Consider the following 26,846-nt stretch of genomic DNA (forward strand, 5'->3'; position numbering starts at 1 on the left):
AGGTGGTCCTGCCAAAACCCGACGATGTGGCAACTCTAGGCAAATGAACTGTTTTTACCTGCACAAATACAAGAGCGCGCGTCGCTGCTTCTGCGAGGGGGGTACGGCGACGGGGCAACCAACGGATAATTTAGTGGAATTTTCAAAAATAGCAAAGCCAGCAGCAGCCCCAGCCATATCCATAATCCTACAGCGAGAGCGCAGAGGAGAGCAGCAGCAACAACAGGCATAATAATCAAAGATTAAATCAGGTTTATATGGAAAGGGTTAGGTTAGCAAAGCAGCAGCAGCCTGTCGCAGGAAGAGAGAGGAGAAATACACGTTTCCTAGTCTCAGTTGGCAACAACAACAACTACACACCTACAACTGATTGCACACACACGCAAACGCAGGCAAACGAGAGAGCGACTTAAGTGAGGGAGGGAGAGCAAAAACGCGAGAGCAGTGAGTGTGAAAGAGAGCTAAGATTAACGTTGCCGCAGCAGAGCTGTTCAGGCAGCATTGTACGCTTTTCGCTCTTCGCTCATTTTCTTTCGTTGTGTGCTCCGGCAATGTCGTGTTTCGGAACGGTGGAAATAATAGCAACAACAAGATAAGATTTTCCGTTTTTCCGTATGGAGCAGCGGCATTTGTTTTGAAAGTAAAGCAAAAGCGAGCCAGAAAAACGAAATATAAAGAAACGCCGACAGCGACGAAAGACCGCGCCTCGCCTGAATCCAAACGGTGTTTTTTTTTTTGTGTACGGCGTGCGTGTGTGTAGACGAATATTAGCCAAAAAACCACTGAAAATAGTGCAAAAAGAGCCCTCAAATAATTATAATAATAAAGAAAGCCAAGAAATAATAAAATAGGCAAAAAGACAGATGAGGAGGCCCGAGAGAGCAGGCCCCCAGACGCAAAGCAAAGACCAGTAATACCAAGACCCCAAAAGGCCAGACCAGTTTCAAAAAAAGCCTATTTGCAGGGCCCGCCGCCAGATAGTAGTGTACGTGCGTGTGTGTTTTTTTCTCGTTATTTGTTTCCGTGTGTGTGTGTGTGCTATAAGAGACCACATACGAGGAGGGAAAGGCCGTTTCAAGGAGCGGAAAGGCAGCAGCAACGAACAGTGCGCGAGCAAGCAATAAGAATAATAAATTACACTTTGCTATAATAAGAAAAATTTATACATACCTATACACACACAGCCATACCGACGTGCCAGTGCCCCACACACATGAGCACAAGTAATGCTGGCGTCTGAGTGTGTGTGCGCTGCGCTGCTTGTGGAAAATTGTAATAAAATATGAACCGCAGCTAGCCCGCAAAGGAAGCGGCGAGAGAGAGAGAGAGAGAGGAGGAGAAGCAGAGAAGCGGCAGTAAAACGAGAAATCGACTGGAAAACCCACAACAAAAAAACCAAGGAAAAGAATTGAGTGAAAATATCGAAACTGCATCAAAGAAAAGCTGCTGCTACTACTACTATAATCATTGTATTCATGTGCCATTTAATTGTTTGGGAAAAGCTTTAAAGGGATATTCTACACCATACTATATCTGTAAGACGCCACAGTATTAGCAACGCAACACATTAACATAGAAACACACACACATATAAATATATATATATACATACCCCCCGCGCGTGCAACATGTCCTGCATATCGAGCAATTTCAGCTCCTTCTTCCTCAATTCGCTCAACGATCCCTCGGAGTTTTCCAAGTACTTGAGCAATGGCGAACTGAAATGCACTCAATTCGAGGAATTTCAAGTGTTTGGCTGCGGCGCAGGCGCATCGTCGGGACAGCAGCAGCAGTCGCAGCAGTTGCAACAACAACAACTACAGTATTCCCACACACATTTATCCAATGGCTGCGGCACGGATTTCTCCTACGAGGCAGCAGCGGCGGCGTCATCGTCGTCGTCCCATACGCAACGAGAAACCTGCCTGCCTGCCAGCTCAGGTAGTGGTAATCCGACGACGACGCCGAGTTCTCACTCGCACACAGTCGCTGCCGCCGCCGCCGCTGCCGCCGCCTATGTCGCTGCAGAGTCGGGTGTCGCCGCAGCGCCGCCATCAGCAGCAGCAGCTATACCGGGGGCAGCAGGAGGATCAGTCGTAGGGCCATCCCCTGCAAGCAATCGCTGGCCCACGGCGGTGGCCACCCCCAATGGGGGATCGGTATCGGTGCCCCAGCACTTTGATGGTTCCTTCGAGTTTATAAAATATCTGCGCCACTCCACGGACTTTACGCCGGGAACAGCCAGTGCCACGGCGGGCGATAGCTCCGCAGCTGCAGCAGCGGCAGCAGCATCAGAGAAAAGCACCAAGGGAGTACCGGGAGCAGCACTAGCGGCAGTGGCAGGCGCTGGCACACCACCCCCGCCACCCCAATCGCCCGTGGCCAGTGCGGGGCTCCTCGACCTGGACACAAGCACCTCCCAGAAATCGCGTTCCGCCTCCCGTAAGGTGGCCGCACTTCTCTCCTCAGTTTCACGCGCCTCCAATAGCCACCAGCTGGACACGAGCTCGTCCGCGCTGGACGTCTTTGACCACGATTCAAAGCAGACCATCTTCGACCTGCAGCACATGGCCTCCAACGGGTCCTCCAACTCAAACGAGTCCTCGCTGGAGTTACTCGCCTTCCCCAACTCCCATTTGAATGCCTCCAACTCGAATACCTCGTCGGAGGGCGCTGCCTGCGGTAGTGCCGGGGAGTTTGGTGGCATTCTGACGGGCGCCAGCTCCTCTTCGACCGCCTCCTCCTCGTCGCACGCCCCCAAGCTGCTCGGCAGCTTCGTGATCAAGGAGAACTTCGAGGTGCATCCCTCTCACAAGGTGGAGGAGGGCATCTTCCAGCACATGAACAAGCTCCCCTCTAAGAAGAAGGACACGCTCAAGCAGCTGGGCGTCCGATTCACGGGCCAAATGACGCTGACGGACAAATCGATTGTGGTCGAGAATTTCATCAAGTTTTGCGAGGTGAGTAAATGGAAAATGGAAATGGAAATGAGAACGGGAGCGGGAGCGGGAATAGGAGGGGTGGTCTCTGGGTTGGCGGATGTTGGGCTGTGATTAGGCTTGGGGTTGGGCTGGAGGAACGAGTCGAATTTCGTGGACCTCTGCCATGCATATACTGGTGTGTAGGTGTCTGTGTGTGGAGGAGGGATTCTACGTGTATATAGGGAGTTTTGAGCGCTCTCCTTTTTCCTCATTTTCATATGCAATTTAAATATTTGCACATATGTACGCATTTATTATGATGGCAACCATCGCCGGCAGGGAACACCGTTAACATTTTCACACCCTGAACGTAACTATTTCAGCTTGATTTTTCGTATATTTCCACACAGAAACATGCTACTCTTTATCAACTTCCTGAAATACCCAGAATAGGGGTCCCCTATTTTATACTTGAGTCATACTCTATAGTCAATTCCAGTCCCAGTCAAAGGTACAGAACCTTCAACTTGAGTATTATTTTAGTGAAAATTGCACCTTTCTTGATGTGCCCTTATCTAATCATTACATTATCAAAGATTCCCCAAGGGAACATCTATGCCTGGCTCCAATGTTATGGGGAATCCCACTTCGGGATGTGGGGATGATAGATCCCAGTTGGAAGCATCATTATCGGCGAATGTTAATATTCAGCTAATGGAAGTGTGGTATTAGTTATACCCCTGCTTAAGTTCCAGCATCCCATCAGATCCCACGATATGTATTTCGAAAATCCAACCATTTGCAGGTACCCAAAACGCCGAAAATATACATGGGGAAAATGGGGATATATTCATAATATAAACATGCACCCTATCCATATCCCCAATACACAGGCACATTTCTCGGCCCATTATGTGGCCCACCCACCCACTTCCACTCCCCCACCCCCACACCCACAAAGAGGACTCTCTCTCACACTCACACAAATGTCATTATAAATTGTAATAACAGGAGAAGCAGCAGGGACGCTGGCGTCGCTGTCGACGCTGACTGCAGCCAACCACAAATTCCGCATACAACTGTAATCATGTGTGCTCCAATGTATGTATGCATGTATGCTGTGTGGGTGGGTGGGGGCTGTGTGCGTGTATGTGTATGCTTCTAAACACCTATACATGCTCTGGATGGTGGCCGTGGACGTTCCCGGCCCCGGTCTCTCCTTTCTTCATACATTTGGCGCCCTTTTCAACACTATGCCAGAGTCAACCCCACAAACACTCTGCCATGCTCATTACGTTCGGCTTTATCAGAGGAACACACACACACACAGAGAGAGAGAAAGCGCCCATCTAGATTTGTCGACCACCCCTCCGGGCACACACACACATATCTACATAGAAACACTCGCCAAACTATGTACAAAATGGCATTGATGGCATAATACAACAACTACGAAAAGAGGGAGACAGAGAGAGACGTGGAGGAGGAGCAGTGGAGGAGAAAGAAGTAGAGGAAGCACGGCTCTAACCTTATTTCAACATGGTGTGGGTGGGCAGGCAGCGGGGTGGTAGGGGGCTGAGGAATCCGAATATTACAACATTTTAGTTCTAAGACGCTCTCGCTCTTCCACCTACTTTACTGCTCCCTAACTCAAAATTTGTGACGCTCTCTCACGTTAGGATTCTCTTGCTTTCTGCCACCCACCTTGCTCTTTCTCTCTCGCTCTCGCTCTCTCTCTCTCTCTCTCTCCTTGGCTCACGCTCAAAAACTTACTTGGAAAAGGCGGCTCCTGCTTATGCCCGCTGCATCTGTCTCTGCTGCTGCTCAAACTACCATGTCGCCCATGGTATGTGTAGTAGTGTCTCTCTTTGTGTGTCTGTGGCGTCTGCGGGTGTGAGTGAGTGTGGGGGCAACCCCCAAAATTCTCAAGGCAGTAGCCAGGCGGTAGGTGGTGCTATTGAGTAATTGTATATTCCCCCAATGCCCCCGCCACTGTTCTTACACACATACACACACACGCATACCATCATCAAGTTACTTGAGGGGATTCCGTGGGGCTGGCTTCCGTTGGACTGTCCGCTGCCTGCTTGGGCATGTCCTTTTCTCACAAAGTCTCTCTGTCGGCGTGTGTGTGTGTGTGTACATTTTATCAACACACTTTATACATGTCTCTATCGGAGTGGGTGGGCAACGGGCTGTCGGTGGGTGTATGGCGAAGGCTGAAGGCTACTAAGTGCGCATGCAGTCAGCTTTACCCATACAAGTGCATTCCCTTTTGCCTAACTTTGTGTGCTGCCAAGCATATGTGTGGGTAAAGGACAGCTTACTGTGGGACTGGCACTGCCATGGGGTTGGGGTGATGATGGGAGGCAGCAGGGCAGGTACAATGTCTCGGGTTCGCACAATTTACGCGCACACACATCCAAACACATGCATGGGGCATTGATTATAATTTTAAATTATACATGCATACATATCTACACATGTATGTATATCTACATATGGTACATACATATATGTATGTATATATATCCCAACATAACTGTACATGTCTCATACAGACATACATATGTATTTCTAACATGTAGAACCGTATAAAATATTTAGCTTTTGTGCAACATTTGGGGACATATTAAATTAGTGTTGGCTAACGTTTTTTTCACATCAGCCATGTGTGTGCTTTAGAGCAGGTGGAGGCATTAGTGTCGCATACCCGCCCCCCCCGTGTTCCAGCCAAATTAGTTGCCTAATGAAAAGGTTGGGGAACAGTGGGAAATTGACACGCATTCAACACCCCTCTTTGTCACCTGCTCATTGCACACACACAAAAAACCTGTTAAGCGGCAGACACAGCTCCACAGGAACAGGAGGAAAGAGTGAAAGTGTGAAAATTGTTGCCCTCACACACCCTGCCCCGCCCCCAAAGCACGCCCTTTGCCACACACAGGCTACGCAGTCGGGCAACCCTCGAAAAAGAATCAAAAAATCATGGCAGCAACAGCCAAAACACGAACCGTTATTGTTGTTGCTCTTTGTTGCTGTTGCTGTTCCTGCTCCTGCTCCCTCCTCAGTCACAGCACGCACAAGCAACACCCACAACAGAAACAGAAGCAACAACAACAGCAAAAAAGGGAAAACAATTCACACTTGTCTCAATACAAACATGCCAACAAAAGCAACAACACACCACAGACAACAACCGCAATCCCGCCACACTAACACACACACACACACCCAAACATGGCAATGGCTACGGCTACGGCTACGTCACGCACAAACACAAAAACAAAAACAATGTCTGCCAATAAGTTTGCAAAAAAGGAAAAAAAAAAAAGGAAAAAATGAAACGTTACGAAAACAGAAACAGAAGCGAAGGCAAGAACAAAATACCGCAACACATTGCCATTTTCGTTCTGTTTTTATTCCTCTTCGTGCTTTTTTTTGTGTCGTTTTTCTTCTTTTCTGTTTGTTTGACTGCGAAACAGTCAGCAGAGCAGCAACAGTGCTTCACTTGTCAGCACACCACACCTACCCCCCACCCCACCTACCAGTTGTGTGCTTGTTAATGAGACGCCTGCTGCTGCGTCCGTCCTTCTGGCTTCCAGGTGTCGCGCTGTCATCACGGAAAGAGAGTGTTGAGTTGGTTGTCTCTGTGCTGTGTGTCTTACTTACTCTCCCTCTTCCGATGCTCTTCTGCCTGATGGCCTGGCCTGGCCCCTTGGAAATGTAAAGTTTTCGCCTCACACTTTGGTGCTGGTCCTGGTCCTTGGTTTGGACGTCACTCCTTTTTGCTCTATTGATTTTTAACATAATCAAAGCCCAAAACCCAAAATGTATGCACACATACACAAATACAAAGAGAGGCATTCATGCATACATACATACAGACATACAGCATACACATGTACATCCATACATACATATGTACGTATACTTTTCTGTAGAGAAGAATTGAAGCTCAGAGTCAGCATTTCGACAGCGTTGCCATGTGTGTGCTTAGGAGTGTGAGTGAGTGAGAGAGCGAGTGGGTTTAGTTTTGGGGGTGAGTGGGTTGGTGGCGACGCTGCCATCGTGCTGATTATGAGGATGTTGATAAGTTTCAACGAGGACCGACCCGAGGACACCCGAAGACCCCCTAACTAACACACACACACACACACACACACACACAGCCACACCACGCCACAGACCTCCATTAAGCTGCTGCGCCTACTAAAGCTAGACAAACACAGCCACGCACACTGGCGTATGGTAACCCTTTTCTGAGGGAGAGGAGCGGAGGCTTGGCTGGGCTGGGCTGGGCTGGGCTGGGCTGGATTGGGGGTCTTTTGCAAACATCCTTCTTCCTCCAGCCCCTTTCACGGCAGGGGGAGTGTGGGTGGAGCAGGGTCTGTGTGTGTGTGGTGGGGAAATGGCTTCATTGAAAATGTTGTTTGCTTTTCTATTTGGGTTTGCTTTTCTGCCTTTTCCGCTTCCCTTTTCTGGCCCTATTCTATATTTTTACACTATAAAATATACATTGTAAAGGATGGTTTGGGATGGGTGTATGGGTTTGGAATATGCGGGGCTTTTGGTTTGCCATGTTATTCAGGAACTCATTCCCCATTCTCCATACCCCATACCCCTTTTCCACTCCATCCTTTTTCCCTTCAGCAAGTTTTTGGCTTTTGTGTAAAATTTTCGTTTTAAACTTTTGCGTTGTACACGAATTATAAGTTTTGATTAGTAGTGGGTAAAGTTTTTCGGGCCCCATGTGTGTGTCTATAAGTTTTCTAGGGGTGGCAGAGAGGTACGGTTGTACGGTTGTACGGCTGTACGGTTCGGTCGAGTACGTGTATATATGTATGTAGTACATTATGTAACCTCGCAAGTACATATATACACATGTATGTATATGTATTTGCAGCGCAGTCATGGGAATATGCAGAGGAAAAGCCTAAAACTAAGGGAAATCAAGCTGAAAAGGGGTGTGTAGTGGGGTGGGGCACAGAGCAAAAAGGTATTTTTTGGACTAATGGAAAGGGTGGTTCGTGGTTGGATGTGGGGAGACATGTAAAACAGGCTTCTCTAGAGGCATTTTCATAAATAAATCCGTATTCCGATCTTATTTTCAGGAATATGAAATCAAGGATCATCGGCCCTGGCTGTCCCTAAATCAGTGCGGCCTCAACAAGCCCGAACAGATCAAATTCGCTCGATATTTGGGCCAGGGTCTGCCCACGTTTACGCTCTTTTGCATTTATAGCAATTATAAGAATCTGTTTTGCACAAAACGCACAGAAATGTAAGTGTGGATCGATTGCGGAACACGCCCAAAAGCATGCTATAATTATGCCGATTATCCCTACGTTTTTAGCTACACCAAGGATGGCTACAATCTGCCTTATATACTCGACAAAACCAAGCGCTTCCTGGCCAACACAACAGCTGGTAAGTAAACCTACAGCTATAGCTATGTATACATATATACGCGATATACATATGTATATGATATATAAAGTGTAGTGCAAATGCAGCAGAAGGCAGACCACGAAAAACACACACTCACAAAAGTGTTTCTCGGGCAGAGGAAAAATTAATAAAAAGAAAACAGAATGTGCTAAATTTTAAAAATACACTCAAAACTAAAAGTGCTTACATTCTTCTCTCTTCTTTATGATTTCTCTCAATTCTACTTGTAGTTTTCTTTCACATTTGCATTTTCTGCGCTTCTGTTTCTATTTTTATTTCTCGTGCACTTTCCGTTTTCGGTTCCCTCACAAAATCGAAAAAATAAAAATAAAAAATTTTTTTTGAAAAACTGGGGGCGGGCGGGAAACACCTTCAGAATTGGCTGCCTATTTTTGCGAAAAAATTTCAACAACTAGAAAATAATCAATTTCTGTCTGTGCCACTGTGCCACGAAAATCGTACAAGAATCATTTTAATTATTTTTGACTTCAATTTGTTTGTGTTTCCTCTTTCTTCTTCTTTATCCACGCATACGCTTTGAATCACTAGGCGAAAATACCAACAACAATAACAACATCCAAAACAACAACAACAACAACAACAGTAACAAGACCAACACAACAACAACAACATCCACACCGGTAAAACAGACACCACAACAACAACAACAACATCCGCAAGGAGAGCAGGGACCTGCAGGCGACCAACTGCTGGTGGCAGCACCTGCCTCGCCAGCGAAACCCACAGCCGCCTCCACAGCCGCCGCTCTGCCATCTACACCCACGCCGACGCCGTTGGGAGGAGGAGCCACAGCAGGAGCACCACTACCACGCACAATGGCCGCAACATCAACTCCTAGGCCATCAACGCCCACGGGACCAATAGCTGGGCCGCCGCCAACGACTCCACAACATCTCCAACAACAGCAGCAACAGCAGCAGCAGCAGCAACAACAGCAACAACAACAACAACAACAGCATATGTTGCACCAACATTCGCATCCGCATGGCCAGCATCCGCACGGACATCCACATCCGCATCACCTGCAGCCGGGCACACCGACACGTAGTCCAGCGATGACACCGCAACATCCACATGCTCCACATCCGCACCACTATCCGCCGCCGCATCCCCATCCCCATGCCCATGCCCATCCGCATGCCCTGCAACATCCCCATTCGCATCACTTTGCCTATGCCCATCCGCAGCATCCACAGCACCCACAGCATCCTCAACACCCCCAACATCCGCAGCAGCATCATCCGCACTTCTATCCGCACTCGCCGCACCCACACGCAACACATGTCCAGCACATGGCAGCGATGGGCTACAGTCCGGCGCCGCCACCGCAGTCATCGGTTGGGGGTGGTGGTGCAGCAGGCGCAGGATCTGCAGGAGGAGGAGGCGGCGGACCGCCAGTGTCCATGTGAGATTGGGGTCGGCGTGGCGCCAAGGGCAGCGGCGGAGGCGCCACCTGTTGACAATCGTAGGCTGTTGCGGATCCACACTCCTATCCTGTTACTGTTCCCAATCCCCTATCCCTTCTCCTGTCCCTTATCGATTAGAAATTTTAACCGGAAACCTTATATAAGAACATCGCGTCATAATCTTTTACACATTTTTTTTGTTTCGTTTATTTTAGAATAATTTTACAAGCTTTTTGCCAAATTTTATTGAAACTATACAACAAATTTGTATTATGTTTGACGACGAAGAAATTGTTGGACAACGATCGATCATTATACCCCTCAAAAACTATGCAATGTTATTCCTTAAAAAGAGATTATTACTTTTACACAATCACTCGAAACACTCATACACACACAAGAACATATAGGAAATCAAGATAACGCTATTTAATATGATTATATTACTACGATACGATTAATCGTATATATATTTTAGTAAGACAAGAACAATGATAATATATGTATTGTATGTTAAACAAAAGCCAATCCTAACTATACACACCCCCTATAGTATATGTTTATATACTTGCAATGTACCATATAGTATATGTATATGTACATACATACATATGTACTGTATATGGAAATTGTTTGCAAACACACACACACACACAGAAAATATATATATATACATAGCGGAAAGCGATTGAGAACAAAATCGATTGGAAATGTTGTTTCTTCTTGAGATTTATTGCCTGCCATTGGGCGCCTCTGCATTTGCGCTAAGCCATTAATAATGGGACGAAAACGGAACGTATTTCCATTGGAATGCGATTGCTGTGAGGCTCAGCATCTGTATTCGTAACAATGTCCCGTTAATATCCCTTCAAGACGGCCGATCGATCGGACTGCAAAAACAATACTAGAACCAGTGTTGAGCAGTTGAACCGTTGCCCGCAGCCTAACTGTAGCCCCTCCCCCTCTCTCTTGTAGACCTCAAGAACATGGCGGCCGCCAATGACGGATCCCTGGAGTTCGCAGCCGCCAACAGCAGCAGCAGCAGCAGCACCAGCGCCAGCACCAACCTCATAAACAGCAACAGTAACAGCAGCAGCAGCAGCGGCACGGTTAACCTGTCAGCGGCTATGGCTCTTAATACGAACAGCAGTTTTGTTGCCGCGCCGCCGCCGCTGTCGCTGCCGCCCACAATGGATCCCCGTTATGTGTGCGGTGCACCGCCGACGCCGGGCTTGCTGCCACCGCCGGCTCTGGGGCCGCCGCCGCGCTCCCTGGAACAGATGATCATCTACGAGAACTTTGAGGTGCACGAGACGCACCGCATCGAGGACGGGGTGTGCACGCACATCAGCCGGTTGCCGCCCAAGAAACAGGAGCTATTGAAACAGTTCGGTATACAGAGTAGTGGGCAGCAATGTCTGAGCAATTATGAAAAGTACATACTCATCGAGAACTTCATCAAGTTTTGCAATGTGAGCAAAAGTGTATCGGCGCCAGGCCAGCCTCCGCCAGCCTCCACCACCCACCACCACTGCAACAAACAATAAAAACAAAAGAATAACCCAACCACCAGGAGGAGGCACTACTGTAGTCTAGCGGAGCTTTGTTCTTTTCCCGAATTGGCTATAACCCAGAGATTGGCATTACACTTGTGTAGATCAAAATTGCATCATCATTAACTTAGAGAGCATTGAACAAAACTCTTGCCCACACTCCCAAAGCAGATGACTATCCTAACATGTACTCTCTTCTGTTTCCGTTTCTGTTTTTGTTCCGTTTCCGTCTCCCTTTCGATTTGATTTTCGTTCTATCCAGGAATATCAGATATCCGATCATCGACCCTTTTTGGACTTCCACGAGAGCGCTTTATCCAAATGTGAACAACTTAAATTTGTACGATATCTGGGCCAGGGGCTATCCAATCTGACGCTAAACAAGATCTATGTGGCATTCAAGGATCTGCTAGGCAACGGCAGGCCCGAAAAGTGAGTTCGCCACTTCTCTTGGATCTAAAATATAAGGAGTGGAGTCCCATTTTATTATGACCTAACTCTTTCAGAGCTGCTCTGGAGAGCTATAATTTGGATATCCTATTAAAGAAGAAGCGCAAGAATCTCTACAACCGCATGCATTCGGCTGGTAAGCATTAAGGAAGGGAATGCCGATCCTTTACATTTACGTTTACGTTTACAGCTCCCAGCATTGATCTAACCGCCTACGATACGTCCCAAGCACAGCCACAACCACAGCCACATGCACATCCGCATCCGCATCCACATCCACATCACTCTGCCCTGAGCACGCCACGCCCGCATCATGCCTTTGCCGCCCTAAATGTAGCGACACAGCGCAGTGATGTTTGCAACGAATTGACGCCCGCCGGCTTGCAGTACAGTTACGCCGGAAACGGAAGTGGAACCCCGGCCGGAAACGGACCACGGTAAAGTCGGGCCCAATACGACAGCAACTAAATCATCAAAAACATATACATACATAAACAAATACTTCTTCCTGGAACTGGACCAGTAACTGTTGTGTCTTCGAAACGAACAAGAAAAAAAATCAAATAACAAAAACAGAGAAATCATTGAGAACTAAGTGCTAAATTTAACAGAAAATTATAAAATTAACCAAGGAAATTAAGTATCAGAGACACTAGTAAAATTAGACTAAATGTTAAAAAAAAAAGGAAAAACAAAAACTTAAATCGAATGAAATTCAATTAAGCCAATCCCCAAAACTACACCAACTGGCAAAATGGAATACTAAATAAATATTAAGATTTAAGATTATTTATACTCAAAGTAACAACTAAACGACATACTTACGAGAGTATACAAAAGATATACACATATTATATACATACATATATAGTATGTATATAGATATACATAAACACATATATTTCTGTAGTTGCCATAGCGCTTCTGGGTGCAGCCAAATTCTGTCCAGAACAGAACAGAAGAGAACTATACCCGAATCGGTACAATATATATATATAATATAAATTTTAGCTTCGGTTTCCAGCATCTCATCCCTAGGAACCCTGCCCCAGCATCGAGTATACAGCATACAGCATACAGCATACAGCATCCAGCATCCTGTCTAGCAGTGCAGTCATGTATGTAGTGTAAGGTTTAAAGCCTAGTCTCTAAGTGCAAAAATATCAAACAATATTATGAAGAGAAAAACTAAATCAAAGACCGACCTCCTCCCAAAATGAAAGTTCCCTAAATACGACGCAAACTACGAGTAACAAGTAGATAAAACCATAGCTGGTAAGAGACAAATTTTTTTAGAGTAGACTACGACCGAACGGAAGCACAGATGATTAACTAAATATTCCTATATACATACAATATACATATACATACATATATATACAACAAGCAGCATCAAAATTTCAAAATGGGAAACGAAACGCAAAAATCAAATGCAAAATACAACCAAAAAAAAAAAAAAAACAAAATAGAAATTGTAAAAAATATATATACAAAACGTAAAATACCAAACCAAATATATTCTATACGAGAAAAGGCATATACAATTGTTTCCATTCATTTACTTTACCAAAATTGTGTTTATTTATGCGATTTATTTAAATTTTTCACTATATATTTAGCTTAACCCTGGAACGGGCTGTAGTATGTACTGTACTGTATTGTACGATTACTAGCAGATAGAGAGAGAGCACAGGGTGCACAGGAGCATGGGGCGTTTATGAAAATTAAAGTACAGTCCAAAGCAGTTCAAGACCCTAACTACTAACCAGCAATAGATGTAAGTGTATGTAAGTGCTCTCCTATGTTGCTTTCATTCTTTCTTAATTGTTTATAAGTTTGTGTTTTGTGTTTTATTGAAATCGCAGCAATTTTGAATTGCAGTTAACTGGCTGTTCTTTTCGGTTCTGTCTAATGTCCTATCCAGAGAGATAAGTTATAGTATTTTTGTTAAATGCTTTTAGTTGGACTCCTTTTTGCGTTGCGCCTGTTCGCGTTCCAGCGCGCGCTGCTTGGCCTTCTCGTAGATGGGCATCAGCTGGCCGGTCTCGCCCAGCATTTTCAGCAGCTCCACGATGAAGGGCAAGTAGTTATGTTTGCGACGCACGTTCTCCACCTTGTAGCGCTTTTTCTTCTGGACCTCGTACTGGATGTAGGAGCGCAAGCTGCTAATTTCAGTCTGACGATCTTCCTCTGTATCCATGGCATCGGGAGCCGGATTGAGCAGCTTGTCTATCTGCTTCTCGTAGATGCGCTGACGGTCCGAGATCAGGGCCATCAGGTTAAAGTGGATCTCACCGTCGCTGTAGCGTTGCATGCGCTTCTCAATGATTGGTCGCACCACATCAATCCAGTTTTGATCCGGCTTGATCTCACCAAGATCGATGGGTCCCTCGCGGAGGCCATCAAGCTCATACAAACGTCCTTTAATAGGGATATATCCCACAAAGTGGTAGAGATCCTCGTCCTTGCTCTGGTTCTTCATGTCCAGCTCGAAGAGAGTCTGCCGGGCGAAGGAGTTGTGCACTGTGCGTATCTGGGAGGCATTGCTCAACGTCAGGCCCTTGTTGTAGGGATCGAAGCACTGGCAAAATTCCTTGAAGTTGGCCAGCGTCTCGCCCAGTTTGATGTCCTCGTGTTCCAGGTTCATCAGCAAACTGAGAATGGCCTGCGTGGCGCATGCATTGTTGATCACTTGCTTGGCAAAGAATATATCTTCCTTGTCCAGCACCACCTTGCCAGCGGGTTCGTCCTCCTGCACCCATTTGAAGAGAAATATCAATCCGTGTATAGGCTCCAGGTTCTTGAACGATTCACTGTCCAGGCTCCATATTTCCTCCACTTGAGCGCCATCGCAACCTGGCAATCGGAGAAATTTGCAAACATTACTGGATTGGAGCTGCCGGCGCGTCGGTATGCATCCAAGGAGCGGCGTCCCGGAAAGCGCGGCCAATTGAAAAACTTACCAAATTCGCGAATCAGCTCCGTGAACACGCCCGGATCGCTCTCAATGAGACACCAGTTGCCAGCACCTTCGCTCATGTCTGCTTTTCTACTTATTTACTTGTCTTTATTTGACAATTTAACCACACAAATTTCTACTGTTGCAATTTTTGTCAACTCACAGAATTCCCAAGGGGTTGCCAGACCAGGAAGTGCACGAAATTAGAGGTGGGCCGTGAACATCGATGTTTGTTAGGCCACAATCGATATTTCGATCTCCGTTTCAAAGAGGATGGCGTGTGGATTTCAAAAACAGCTTTTGAATAGAAGCTCGTCCAGAACTTCACGAGAAAGTCCACTTTCTTCCTTACCTTTTTTTCCCTTACATTTAAGAATCTGGCAATTTTTTTCATCGTCCCTTTTTCGACAGAGTGGCAGCACCGTTGCTTGTCCGCCATGACACAAAGCAAAAGCGGTGAAAGAAGAAGAAGCAGCGAAACGAAAAAAATATGTGCAAGCAAATCTCACGAAAGAAAATGAAATTTACTGCACTTGCAGCTTGTGAAATGTAAACGAATAATGTGTATTCGAGAGACGAGACAATAAAACGTATTTTAGTGCAATTTTTATATGTCCCACAACCAACTGAATGCGTGAAAAGATGAAGCGAAAATACGATATCAATTGCGTGCTGCAGCAGAAGCACCAACAAAATCTGTGTTTGTTGTAGCTATACATGTATATATATATGTACAAATATATACATAATAAAAAAGAGAGTCCGGCGGAAAATTGGCAATTGCGTTTATGCAAATGAGAAACTACAGAGCGCCCCACAAATAAGTTCCGACCCGCGTACATAAATTAATTCAAAGCGAGTCCCGCGCGCCACACACAAAAAGTGTGAAGGAGGTGAGAGAAAGAGGCGCGAAAAATTCGCAACAAAATGGTTGTCTCAAAAGACAACAAGCGTCGCCGCAAGGAGACTGATACTCCGCCACCAGCTGCCGCGGCTGCGGCTGCGGCAGCGGCATCCGCTGCTGCTGCTGTGGAGTCATCACCCGAAATGCCCAAGAGGTGAGTGTGTCTCGTCTCCTATCTCTATCAGGTGCTGCTGCTGCCACAGCACTCTATTGTTGTTGCAAATTGAGTTTGATCATAAATACATCTGTGTGTATTTACGTTAGTGTACACTGTCCGTGTGTGCGTGCGCGCGTGTGTGTGTGTGCGTGTGTAATCCAATAGAGATGACGTCGCAGGGCCCCTGGAAATGGTGTGAGCTTGTGTGCGGGTGCCACTGCCATTGCGGGTGTGCGAGGAGTGGGAGGAGAGTAGTATGAGGCGTAGATGGGGCATGGGGTTGGGGCTGGTGATGGAAGGGGGCACTGGACTCCGCAGTTGTATAAGTAAAATCGTCAACATCGTGTCGTGGCGTTGTTGTTGTTTGCTGCCGTCTAGCTATTGCTGAAGGGGTGTTTCGCATCGCTCTGACTGGCTCTGGTATGGGGAGCAGGCAGTCAGGCAGTCATTCAGTCAGTCAGTCAGTCTCCCCCATGCAGGTGGATTGGGACAGTTTATAGTCGCTAACTGGAACAGTAGCTACACAATTTAAATGTAGGGAATGTATCTATTTTTACGTGGTGGAAAATTGATTTATTGAACAGCAGCTTAGATATAAATTGGGATTAATGCGACAGTAAATTCCGTGTTCCGTGTGGCCTGTGACCACTGTACCTGCGTGTGTATCTGTGCAGGTCACTGCATTGTTTCTTTGATTTTGGGCCTGAAATTAATATTTACCTTCGTAATTGTATATCAAATTGCATTTGTGCCCAATTAAAAGTCACTCACACCATTTCCATTTTCCAATTTCTCCTCTCTCTTTCTCTTTTGTTCTTTCTCTGTCTCTGTCTCTATCTCTGTCTCTTTCTTTTTCTGTTGCAGAACCAAGGTGCAGGCCCAGCGGAAGTTCGCCCAGGGCCAGAGTGCGCCCAGCAGCTCGTCGAGTGGCATGGCATACAGCAGCGTCGTGGCAGCAGCGGCTGGAGCAGGAGCAGGAGGCACTGGTCCGAGCACTTCGGGTGCAGAGAGCTCGCAGCCGCCCATCGAGATACTGCCCAACAAGTGTCCCAAGCCGCAGGATTTCCTCACGTTTCTATGCTTTCGCGGCACACCCGCTTTGCCCGCTCATCTCGACTATCTGAATCAGGGTAAATCCAAGGATTCAAAAGAATCCGAGGCAGCATTGCCGGGCAACAACAACAACAACAACAATAACAGCAGCAAGAAGGCCCAGAACAGTCGAGCGGTCAACAACAAGAAGAAACGCGGCAGGCCGGCCAAGGGCGGAGCGGCAGCAACGAAGAAGAGAGAGGCGGAGGTTGAGCCGGAGCCACGGTCACAGCAGCCAGCAGGGGCTGATAAGTCATCAACAGCAGCAGCAGCATCGGCATCAGCAGCATCAGCAACAGCAACAGACAAAGCAGCAAGTGATAAACCCAATCTCATACCAGCAACAGGGGCTCCAACGACAGCGACAGCGACAGCGACGACTCCAATGCTTCCCGGAGCTGTGCGAAAGCGAGCCGAAGTTGTTACCGATGGCAATCGACGTGGCGGCAGGGGCAGAGCAGCACCTGAGAACGCCACCAAAACCAACAGCAACAGCCTGGGTGCCGCCACATCATCAGCCACTGCAGCAGACACCAACAAGCGTCGTTCCAACCGTTCCAGCACCAAGGAGAGCAAGGCCATAATCGATGATCGGGCGGAGGAGGACAAGCAGCATGAGGACGAGGAGGATGACGATGATGAATACTTTTCAGCCCATGATGCCACCTCCCGTAACGGGGATGAGGCCTCAAAGGAGGGCCCAGCGAAAGCCGAGCCAGCCAAAAGGGGGCGACCCGCAGCAGCAGCATCGGCCTCAGCCTCAGGAAAGAAACCATCGTCGGAACCAGCATCCGTAGCCGTTGCGGAGATTCCGCCCAAGGAAAAAGGACCCGCGAAGCGGTTAAGGCAACGGGAATCACCCATATTCATACCCTCGCCCGAGTCCTCGGGCCGGATGACGCGACAGCGGGCTTTTTTCGAGCCAGTCAAGGTGCCACCCCAGCAAGAGGAGCCAGAAAAGGCGAAAGAAGACTCCAAGAAGAAGAAGGAGAAGGATCCAGAGGAACCAAAGGGAGAGCAGCCACAGCCAGAGCCGGAACAGGAGCCGGCCAAGCAGCTCAAAGAAACAAAGGAGAAGACAAATTCTAGTATTTATGCCAAAGAAGCCAAGCAGCAGCAGAAGCAGCAACAGCAGCAGCTGGAGAACGGCGACAGCCAGCACGGCTCCGGCAGCAAGGGTAAAAAGAGTTTGAACGTCTTCGACTTCAGTTCCGACGATGAGCAGCCGCTGGCCAAGTCCATTAAGCTGAAGAAGGGCGCCAAGGGGGCCAGTCCCAAGAAGGGTAATGCCGCGGCGCCTCCACCAGCGGCCAGGAGTCGCAAAGCGGCCACCAAGAAGCAGGAAAAAGAGAAGGAAAAAGAAGAGGAAAAGGAAAAGGAGAAAGAAGTTGCGGTGGCAGCAACACTCGCAGCGACAGCAGCGGAGTCAAACAAACGCGGGGCGGCCAAGGCGGGAAAGAAAAAAGCTGAGGACCCACCGGCCGATGAGCAGGACCTGGCGCCCCCCTGCCCAAAGAAAGCCACGACGAATGCCCGTCCAGGACGAAAGACTGCCAAGAGCAAAGCCACAGCGGAAGAAGCAGCCGCTGTTGAGGTGGAACCCCAGCCACAGCGCTCGCAGCGGCCCTCGAGGAAGACCAAGGAGGCGGCGGCCATCTACATGGGAATCATGGGCCACAAGCTGCAGATGGCCGATGACGATGATGATGATCTCTCGCTGAGCAGCTACCCGGACATACCCAACGCCAAGGAGATGGAGAAGATGGAGAAGGAGATCAAAAAGAATGCGGCGGGAAAGTTGAACGTGCCCGAGGCAACGACGGTGCCAACGGCAGGTAAACAATCGCGAAAGCCGTCGCCCAAGCCACCTCCAAAGGGGGGAGCAGCTCCAACAGCAGCTGCGACAGAAGTACCCCGAGCAGATCCGCCCTCCCCACCCGAGTCGGAGGAAGAGAAGCCACCGCCTCCGGCAAGACGCGGACGACCCCCAAAGCAGGGAAAGGCAGCTACTGCTGCTGGTGCTTCTGCGCCCCTCGCCAAACCCCCCATCGAGGGAATGCTCGTAAAAAAGGGCTCGCTGACAAAGATGAGCGAACAGGCAAAGCCCAAAGCCAAGTCCGAACAGTCAAAAGTCGACTCCGACGAGGAGGAAGACTTTCTAATCAACGAGGAGCTGAACGAAACGAAACGCAATCTGGAGAAGAGTTTCAGCGACTCGGATGACGAGCCACTGGCCATCAAAGTGCCGTGTGTGCCCAAAGGCGCCAGCCAGGAGAAGGATAGTCCATTGCCAGTGGCCGGCAAGCTATCAACCACCACACCCCACCGGCCATCGGCAAAGCTCCAGTCTGCTGTCGCTCCATCCGCCACCACAGCGACAACTTCGGCGGCGGTTCTTCCATCAGTGGTCGTCCAATCGATGCAGCTGCAGATCCAGGCTCCCATCATTCCCCCCTTGACCACACAGCAGCTTTCGTTGCTGCCGCTGGCCACCAAGCCAACGACAACGCAAGTGGCAACGACAACGCCAGTGGCGACGGCAACGCCAGTGGCGACGGCAACGCCAGTGGTGACGCCAGCGCTGACAACACTGCCCCTGCCCAGTGGCATCCAAGTGGCCGCATCCAATTGCATCTCCATTCCCCCTCTGAACTATACCCCGCTAAAGGTCATGGAGAAGAAGTCGCCGGTGCCGACATCAAAGATTCTCAATGTACCCGCCACCTATGCCCTGCCCGGAGGCAGTGCGGCCGCCGCAGTGGCGGTGGGCTTCCAAAAGACATCGTCGTATCTGCCGCAGGCATCGCCGCATTACCATTCCGGCTATGTTCGTCCCCCACCGACGCCCTCGCATCCGTTTGGCTCTGGGGGAGGCGGAGTGGGAGGAGGAGGAGGAGGACCGTCAGGAAGCAAGACACCTGCCCAGGGATCGCCACTGAAATACCAGACACCGCCAACAACCTATCCCCCACCCATTGAGGCCTACCAGTGCCCCAAGATCAATCCAAACTTCCTCACGCCCAAATACGAGCGTAGTCCACTGCCACCACGATCCTCGGCCTCGAGCACCTTTCCCACACCCTCGCCTGTGAAGTTTCTGCCGACGCCAACGTCCACGACGGTGGGCACGGGCACCGGCACAGGCACAGGCACGGGCACGGGTACCGCCTCCTCGTCGGCCACCAAAAGCCCCCTGGCACCGCCAACGACGCCTGCCACGCCGCCAGTCGTTGCATCCACCAGCCAGCCAGCAACAGTGGTGTTGCAGACGTCCAGCCTCAGTTCGAGCACAGCAACAGCCCCGCCGCCCAACCCGGCACCGCCGCCAGTGGCCTCCACGTCCGCGGCAGCTGCACAGCAAGTCAACGCAGCAGGAGTAGGCGCCCCAACGTCCACGCCAACGCCACCGCCTGCCCACAGTAACAGCAATGCAGGAGGCGCCGGCGGCAGTGGCGATCCCCTGAAAGACGAGATAAGCAACTTTCTGGCGCAGGCTACGCTGATGCCCAGCAAGGAGGAGTCTGGGAAGATATTCGGAATAGCCAGCGTCAGCCTGGCCCAGAGTTCCGGCCCCGACAACACCAAGTGTACGCTGGGCAAGTGCGGATCGATCCACAAGCCTGTGCTGGGCCCGGTGGTGCCCACCGAGGGATACTTTGGGGACCAGCTGACCAGCAAGGAGCGGCGAAAGGCCAAGGTGAATATGACGCACGAGCAGATCCAGAAGTGGCTGATGGAGTGCTCCTCCAATCCGGATGAGATACTCCAGGACGATCTGGACGATGATTTCGATGACAATATGCGGGTGCAGCAGTCCACCACCCCGCCGCCCACGCGGGACGAGAAGGAGCTGAGCGCCAGCTTCTCATCCTCGTCGAAGAACACCCGCGGGGGAGATCTCGGCAAGAGCGAGAGCGCCTGGTCGGCCAAGGGGCCGTCGTTGAAGGCCACACCCGTTGTGGTGACGCCCTCCAGTCGCAAGGAGCAGACGCAGGCGCAGGCCGACTGTGATGTCCTGGACGGCGAGAAATCATCGACGCCCGTGAATCTCACACAGAAATCGGAGCCAGCGGCGGACAAGACAGCGCCCGCTGACAAGAAATCAGTGGTCGAGCGAAAGGCCAAGGAATCTGTCCGAACCAGGGCTGCTCCTCAGGCGCGCAGTGCGGCTACCACGCCTTCCGCTCCAACGCCCACCCCTGTCACGCCCACCAAGAGCACGCCACCAACACCGCCGCCGCCTGCTAGCAGTCAGCAGAAAGGGAACAAGGGGAAAAAGAATGCCACAGCAGCAGCAGCAACAGCAGCAGCAGCAGTGTCTCCGCCACCACCACCGCCACCCACTCCGCCCACGCCCAAGCGGACGCCAGTGTACAACCAGAAGGCGAACAAGGCGACGACCCAGCAACAGGCAGAGACGAAGCAGCCACCACCTGCGGCAGCACCGAGTGCTTCAGCGAAGCGAGGAAGCGAATCTGTCTATGCCTTCGGCAAGGAAGAGGAGACCCCTGCGGGGGCCAAACCAGGCAATCGCCGCACTCGGGTGGAGCCCACCCCGACGCCACCGCCAGCGGCTGCAGCACCAGTGCCGAATGCGTTGAGTGAGCGGTCGCCGACCAAGAAGCGGGCGGCAGCCGCTGCAGCGGCCACTGCCGTCCAACTGACGCTCAGTCCCACCGAAAACTGCAAGATTGAGGGATCGAAACCCAAGACGGGACCGGGAAGGGCAGCCAAGAAGCAACAGCAGCAGGTGGCCCCTCCTCCGCCAACAGCAGCAATGGAGCCGAGCGGCGACTCGGATCCCGAGGGAGCCACTTTCTACATACCCCTGCAGGGAGCGGGTGTCGGTGGCAGCGGCGACGGCGGCATCCAGGGAGTGGCCGTCAAGCTGGGACGCGAGGGCCCCGACGGACCCAACCAGAAGGTGGTGATGCAGGCCACGCTGGTGACCAAGGCCCAGATGGACACCAATTCGAAGCCGCTGCCCGAGTCCCTGAACACGAACGAGCTCGTAAAGACGCTCTTCCATGCGGCATCCAACAATGATGCCGCCTCCACAACCAGCCTGAAGAGCCTGCCCAAGGCCAGCACCTCAGCGGCATCTGGAACGGGAGCGGGAGCCGCCGGCGCAGGCACAGGCACAGGCGCAGGCGGTGCCTCGTCCAGTCTGGTGCGTGTCAATTCCAATTCGTCGCTCTTCTCGGGCTCCGCAAAGTCGCGGACAGCGGCCCAGACCAGCTCAACAGCGGCGGCCGTGGCCAAAAAGTACAAGGATGACACGCCAATCAAGATGGCCAATAATACGGCCTTCCCTCGGCACGACGATCCCACCCAAATGGTGGAGGCACCCATTTTCCGTCCGACGGAGAAGGAGTTTGCCGATCCCATCGAGTTCATTGAGCGAATCACACCGATTGCGGCCAGGTTTGGGATCTGTAAGATCATTCCACCAGCTAGCTTCAAGCCAGAGTGTCGGATATCGGACGAGATGCGGTTCACGGCGTACAATCAGTACGTGCACAAGATGCTGCATCGGTGGGGGCCCAGTGCCAAGGAGTTGAGTGCCATCAAGAAGTACCTGGCCACCCAGAGCATTACGATGAATCATCCGCCTTGGATTGGAGGCATGGAGGTGGATCTGCCGCGGCTCTATCACACCGTCCAGGAACTGGGCGGCCTCAAGGAGGTCATCGAGAAGAAGAAGTGGTCGCGTGTGGCCGAGGAAATGTGCATACCGAAGCTGGCCCAGGACCGGGTGACCAAGCTGGATGACATCTACTGCAAGTACCTGTTGCCCTACGACACCCTGTCGCCGGCCGAGCGCCAGAAGCTCTTCGACGAGGTCGAGGCGGACTGGGCCAAGCGGGAGGCCAGAGCCAGACGGAATGCGGATCGGTTTGTCAACACGGAGAGCGTCTCGAACGAGGAGGATGACCTGAGCAGCGACGAGGATGAGGAGTCGGAGGAGGAGATCGATGGCGTGTCCATGGAGTGCATTGTCAAGGGCAGGAGCATGCCCCTCAGCCAGTTCTACCGCATCGCGAGGAACACGATGGCTCTGTGGTTCAAGAGCACCGATCCCACCGTCAACGAGGTGGAGGCCGAGTTCTGGCGCCATGTCGCCGTCCGCGACAGTCATGTGTGTGTCCATTCGGGGTCCATCGACAGCTCTGGCTGGGGCTATGGCTTCCCCAGTCCCGGTCCCAAGGGCAAGGGCTCCAACTATGCTCGCCATCCGTGGAACCTCAAGGTTCTCACCAACAATGCTGGCTCAGTGCTGCGTTCGTTGGGACCCGTGATGGGCGTCACCGTGCCCACCCTCCACGTGGGCATGCTCTTCTCGGCGTGCTGCTGGTACCGGGATCCGCATGGTCTGTCCTGGATTGAATACCTCCACACAGGTGCCTCCAAGCTGTGGTACGGCATACCCGACGATCAGAGCGCCAATTTCAGATCCGCACTCACTTCGCTGATCCCCACGCACTGCCAGAACAAGACCATTTGGCTGCCCTGCGATACGGTGATGGTGCCCCCGCACATGCTGACGGACCGGGGGGTGTCTCTGTGCCGCATCGAGCAGAAGCCTGGCGAGTTTATTGTGGTCTTTCCCCGGGCCTACACCTCCAGCCTGGCCACCGGCTATGTGGTCTCGGAGAGTGTCTATTTCGCCACCATGTCGTGGCTGGATTTGGCCAAAGATGATTTCAGGGTAAGTCTATCCACATTCCATTTTGCAGTCGGGAGAATCAAGGCTAATCAATTTGAAATGTTTCAGGACATCCATGAGAGCTGCGAGCCAGCCATGTTCTCGCTGGAACAGCTGCTGTTCGCCCTGGGCTATGACCAGCGCGTCAACCCCGATACCCTCCATCAAATGCTGCCCATGCTGAACGAGGTCTGCGAGAAGGAATCTGCAGCACGAGAACAGCTTAGAGTGAGTCTTCCCTTCCACGATCCTTGGGTTTCATTCAGTATAAACTATAAATTATAATTGTGTGTATTTCAGGCCGCTGGCGTGACATCCACCGAAAAAGTGCAGGCCGAAAAGGGCCAAAAGGCCAAGAAGCAACAACAGCCACCGCACAAGTCCATCGAAAGTGAATGCGATCTCTGTCGTGCCAATCTGTACATATCCATGGTGCGCACCGACGACGGCAACGTCTACTGTTTGCAGCACGCCCTAAAGAACCTCAACAATGGCAACATCCAGGCGAAGCAATGCAAGCTGATTTACGCATACAACGTGGACGACATACAGCAGTTGATACGCCAGCTGCAGGAGAAGATACACCACAAGGCGGCCGTAAAGAAAAAGTAGCACCGTCGGCGTCGTTACTAATCTGGCGGCGCTACCCCACAGATATCCATACGGCAAAGAAAAAGACGCTGTGTTGTACATAGATTATAAAGAAAAATAATTGTATACGCATGTGATTCGCCCAAAGCCCAGGCCCAGGAGTACACATTGGAAATGAATGCGAAGCGCATCGAAACACGGATATACATATACGATTTATCTCCCAGTTAACACACTAACTGACACTATTACTAACTGTAAAATAAGAGAGTATAGGATCGAAGTGGATCGGATTGGATGATCCCATTTACATTTCAATGTGTGGCAATGCTTTCAATTTATCTAGTTTATACAGAAATTTGTGAGGATATACGTATAAGAAGTTTGCAATGAATTTTTTTTTGTTTTCCATTTTAAATTGTAGTTTTTTGTTATGCACTGTACTACCACTGTCCCTCCTATCCCTACCCCAACCCCTACCCTTAACCCGAGAAATGTTATTAACCGCTGCGTCCTCTCCCCTTCCCATCCTTTGTGTTATTGTATATATTTAGTAGAGACAGCCCCTAGTGTATATGTATATGTATGGATTAAGTCGGGAGACCACTCCCTCAAAGAATGGATAATGCTAACATGTTGCAATTTATACTACCTTTTATACGGTTAAGCTAACGTTAATTACCATAGCATCCAGACACAGCCCCCGCATAGAGAGAGACACAGAGAGAGAGAGAGAGAGAGAGAGAGCAGCCGTAGCAATAGCGCAAAATGGACATCCCGGCACTCGCAATAAAAAGTAATACAAAAACTAACGAAAGCTAAAGTTACTATCACGGAAACATTTAACTAAAGACAAAAGCCTAGCCACACTACAGGACTACAGGACACCCCATATTACACACAGAAAGAGTACTTTTCATTCAACCAAAAAACAAGGAGCGAAGCGGCAATTTTCTGAATGAAAAAAGAGAAAAACCTTCATTAGATGTTCAATGTATTTATATAGTAGTAATAATACAATATTTAAGTAACAAGTGCAACAATAAATCTTAACGCGATATATCAGAGCTGCACTGCACTGTCTATAAGTTATGGGCTACATTACACACACGTTTCTCTTCACTTCACATCACTTCTCTCTCTTTGGAGGGGATGGGGCACACTTCTACACTTCTAGTCTAATCTGCTTACTTTTTCTGCTCTAATTTGTTGGCTATACCTTGGGTTTCTTAAGGGCTGGCAGGCAGTCTGAGCTGCTCACCGCCTGGCGTTTGACGGCAACACTGGGCGTGTTGGCCACCACATCCTCCAGCTGACGCTTCAGCTCCGACACCTGGGTGGTCAGTTCTGTTATGCAGCCCGTCGCCTCATGTAGGCGGCGATCCTGTGTCTTGCGGGCAGCCTCTAGACTGCGCACCTTCGAAGCGAGCAGCCTTTGCTGCTGGTATTGCCGCTGCAGCATTATGTTGAGGCGTCCGCGAGTGGAAGTGGCTTGGTTGCCGGCACTGAGTGGAGCCAGCTGCACTATGGCCTGCTGGACAATGGCATGATCCACGGGCTGGCATTCCCGTTTGACGCCACTAAAGCTGATATCCCCCAGGGGGCCACAGACTAGCAGTCGTGTACCCGAGGACTCGGCCAGCTGCTTACGGTGCTCTTGCTTGAAATCAGTGGCAATCTTTTCATCAAAGTGCTCAATGGCCATGGAGGAGATGTCACGTAGCTCCTGCAGCACTTCGTGCGGACGCAATGGTTTTGATGTTGTCAGCAGCAGTCTCAGAATCTCGCCAATCTCGTCCAGGACACGGCCTGGTATGAAGCAGCACATATTGAGGTCAATAAACTTCGAATAGGTCATCGTCAGCATGGATATGCGCGTCTCAATGGATGTGAGTATGTCCGAGTGCCGCGACAGGGGATGATTCCTGCAAGCAGTACGAAGATGCATTCACAAAGATCTCGGTGCTGCTCCTATCTAGACTTACCTGCGTTCCGATTCGCGACGCGGCAGCATAGACTTGATACGCTTGAAAATCTTGGCATGTTCCATGATAATCTTGTTGAATCCCAGGTTCAGCACTTGCTGGCCCGTAAAATTGAAGTGAGTGCACACCTGGCAGGAGGAGAGTTTCGTGGAACCATCCAGAGTTAGTCACAGGTCGGATTTTATGCACTTCTCATACAACTGCTTACCTCGCGCTTTTTGGCAACTTCGTCATACGGCAGATACTCGAATATGTCCATCAGCACTGTCTGCGGTAAGTCAAGTAAATTCATGTTGAATTTCTAATTTCCCCTATTTTGTTCCTCAGAACTGAGGAAGTTGTTTGCAAACACAAAAAAGTCTGGAACTATATTTTTCTGTCTCAGTCTCACATCCAGTGTGACCGCGTACTTATCAATAAAATATACCGTCCGACCCTCAGAAATATACCGAAACATACAGTCCTACTTTAGAAATATACCGTAAATATACTGACGAATTATTTGTATTCATAATTCCAACATATTCCTCGACTTTCTGTTCGGTTGAATATTACTGGTTAGCTAGGACATTCAGGTCTAAACTAATAGTTTTATCTTATTATTAAATTAATTTGCTACAAGACCGGTTCAATTTATGTTTTCATCTATA

At 49.9% G+C, this 26,846-nt stretch overlaps 4 protein-coding genes across 5 annotated transcripts; 2 read left to right on the plus strand and 2 right to left on the minus strand.

The window, feature by feature from the left end:
• The first annotated feature begins 294 nt into the window (after nucleotides 1-294).
• LOC6599837 (probable serine/threonine-protein kinase nek3) lies at nucleotides 295-13,217 on the plus strand. 2 transcript variants are annotated; one of them, XM_002024820.2, is made up of 7 exons: nucleotides 295-2,960; nucleotides 8,036-8,205; nucleotides 8,278-8,351; nucleotides 10,775-11,271; nucleotides 11,615-11,784; nucleotides 11,859-11,938; nucleotides 11,993-13,217. In XM_002024820.2, the coding sequence occupies exons 1-7, from the start codon at nucleotides 1,629-1,631 to the stop codon at nucleotides 12,241-12,243; spliced, it is 2,574 nt and encodes an 857-aa protein (XP_002024856.2). In that variant the 5' UTR covers nucleotides 295-1,628; the 3' UTR covers nucleotides 12,244-13,217. The 2 variants fall into 2 exon arrangements, with proteins under 2 accessions (XP_002024856.2, XP_002024857.2); XM_002024821.2 differs by lacking the exons at nucleotides 10,775-11,271; nucleotides 11,615-11,784; nucleotides 11,859-11,938; nucleotides 11,993-13,217 and adding an exon at nucleotides 8,922-10,366 and having other exon boundaries at nucleotides 312-2,960.
• A 157-nt stretch (nucleotides 13,218-13,374) lies between these two features.
• Nucleotides 13,375-14,911, minus strand: LOC6599836 (ubiquitin carboxyl-terminal hydrolase isozyme L5). Its single transcript, XM_002024819.2, has 2 exons — nucleotides 14,766-14,911; nucleotides 13,375-14,658 (listed from the first exon to the last, which is right to left on the minus strand). The coding sequence occupies exons 1-2, from the start codon at nucleotides 14,839-14,841 to the stop codon at nucleotides 13,760-13,762; spliced, it is 975 nt and encodes a 324-aa protein (XP_002024855.1). The 5' UTR covers nucleotides 14,842-14,911; the 3' UTR covers nucleotides 13,375-13,759.
• Nucleotides 14,912-15,272: 361 nt separating this feature from the next.
• On the plus strand, nucleotides 15,273-25,278 carry LOC6599833 (treacle protein). Its single transcript, XM_002024816.2, has 4 exons — nucleotides 15,273-15,819; nucleotides 16,687-23,623; nucleotides 23,690-23,848; nucleotides 23,921-25,278. Exons 1-4 carry the CDS (start codon nucleotides 15,689-15,691, stop codon nucleotides 24,230-24,232), a joined length of 7,539 nt encoding a protein of 2,512 aa, XP_002024852.2. The 5' UTR covers nucleotides 15,273-15,688; the 3' UTR covers nucleotides 24,233-25,278.
• On the minus strand, nucleotides 25,189-26,530 carry LOC6599832 (F-box only protein 28). Its single transcript, XM_002024815.2, has 3 exons — nucleotides 26,405-26,530; nucleotides 26,197-26,324; nucleotides 25,189-26,136 (listed from the first exon to the last, which is right to left on the minus strand). The coding sequence occupies exons 1-3, from the start codon at nucleotides 26,486-26,488 to the stop codon at nucleotides 25,425-25,427; spliced, it is 924 nt and encodes a 307-aa protein (XP_002024851.2). The 5' UTR covers nucleotides 26,489-26,530; the 3' UTR covers nucleotides 25,189-25,424.
• Nucleotides 26,531-26,846: the final 316 nt, after the last annotated feature.

Source organism: Drosophila persimilis, unplaced genomic scaffold (genome assembly GCF_003286085.1).
Source record: "Drosophila persimilis strain 14011-0111.01,24,50 unplaced genomic scaffold, DperRS2 tig00000676-arrow-arrow-pilon, whole genome shotgun sequence".
In the NCBI taxonomy this organism is placed as follows: domain Eukaryota; kingdom Metazoa; phylum Arthropoda; class Insecta; order Diptera; family Drosophilidae; genus Drosophila; species Drosophila persimilis.

What these genes read in the sequence shown, in the direction of transcription:
- LOC6599837 (XM_002024820.2), top strand. Translation starts at nt 1,629, where the DNA reads ATGTCCTGCATATCGAGCAATTTCAGCTCCTTCTTCCTCAATTCGCTC. An exon ending in ACTTCATCAAGTTTTGCAAT is followed by an intron (nt 11,272 to 11,614) that starts GTGAGCAAAAGT and finishes CGTTCTATCCAG; the next exon opens with GAATATCAGATATCCGATCA. An exon ending in GGCAACGGCAGGCCCGAAAA is followed by an intron (nt 11,785 to 11,858) that starts GTGAGTTCGCCA and finishes TAACTCTTTCAG; the next exon opens with AGCTGCTCTGGAGAGCTATA.
- LOC6599836 (XM_002024819.2), bottom strand. Translation starts at nt 14,841, where the DNA reads ATGAGCGAAGGTGCTGGCAACTGGTGTCTCATTGAGAGCGATCCGGGC. An exon ending in GGAGCTGATTCGCGAATTTG is followed by an intron (nt 14,659 to 14,765) that starts GTAAGTTTTTCA and finishes TCCGATTGCCAG; the next exon opens with GTTGCGATGGCGCTCAAGTG.
- LOC6599833 (XM_002024816.2), top strand. Translation starts at nt 15,689, where the DNA reads ATGGTTGTCTCAAAAGACAACAAGCGTCGCCGCAAGGAGACTGATACT. An exon ending in TCACCCGAAATGCCCAAGAG is followed by an intron (nt 15,820 to 16,686) that starts GTGAGTGTGTCT and finishes TTTCTGTTGCAG; the next exon opens with AACCAAGGTGCAGGCCCAGC. An exon ending in CAGCACGAGAACAGCTTAGA is followed by an intron (nt 23,849 to 23,920) that starts GTGAGTCTTCCC and finishes TGTGTATTTCAG; the next exon opens with GCCGCTGGCGTGACATCCAC.
- LOC6599832 (XM_002024815.2), bottom strand. Translation starts at nt 26,488, where the DNA reads ATGAATTTACTTGACTTACCGCAGACAGTGCTGATGGACATATTCGAG. An exon ending in AAGTTGCCAAAAAGCGCGAG is followed by an intron (nt 26,325 to 26,404) that starts GTAAGCAGTTGT and finishes TCCTCCTGCCAG; the next exon opens with GTGTGCACTCACTTCAATTT. An exon ending in CGTCGCGAATCGGAACGCAG is followed by an intron (nt 26,137 to 26,196) that starts GTAAGTCTAGAT and finishes TACTGCTTGCAG; the next exon opens with GAATCATCCCCTGTCGCGGC.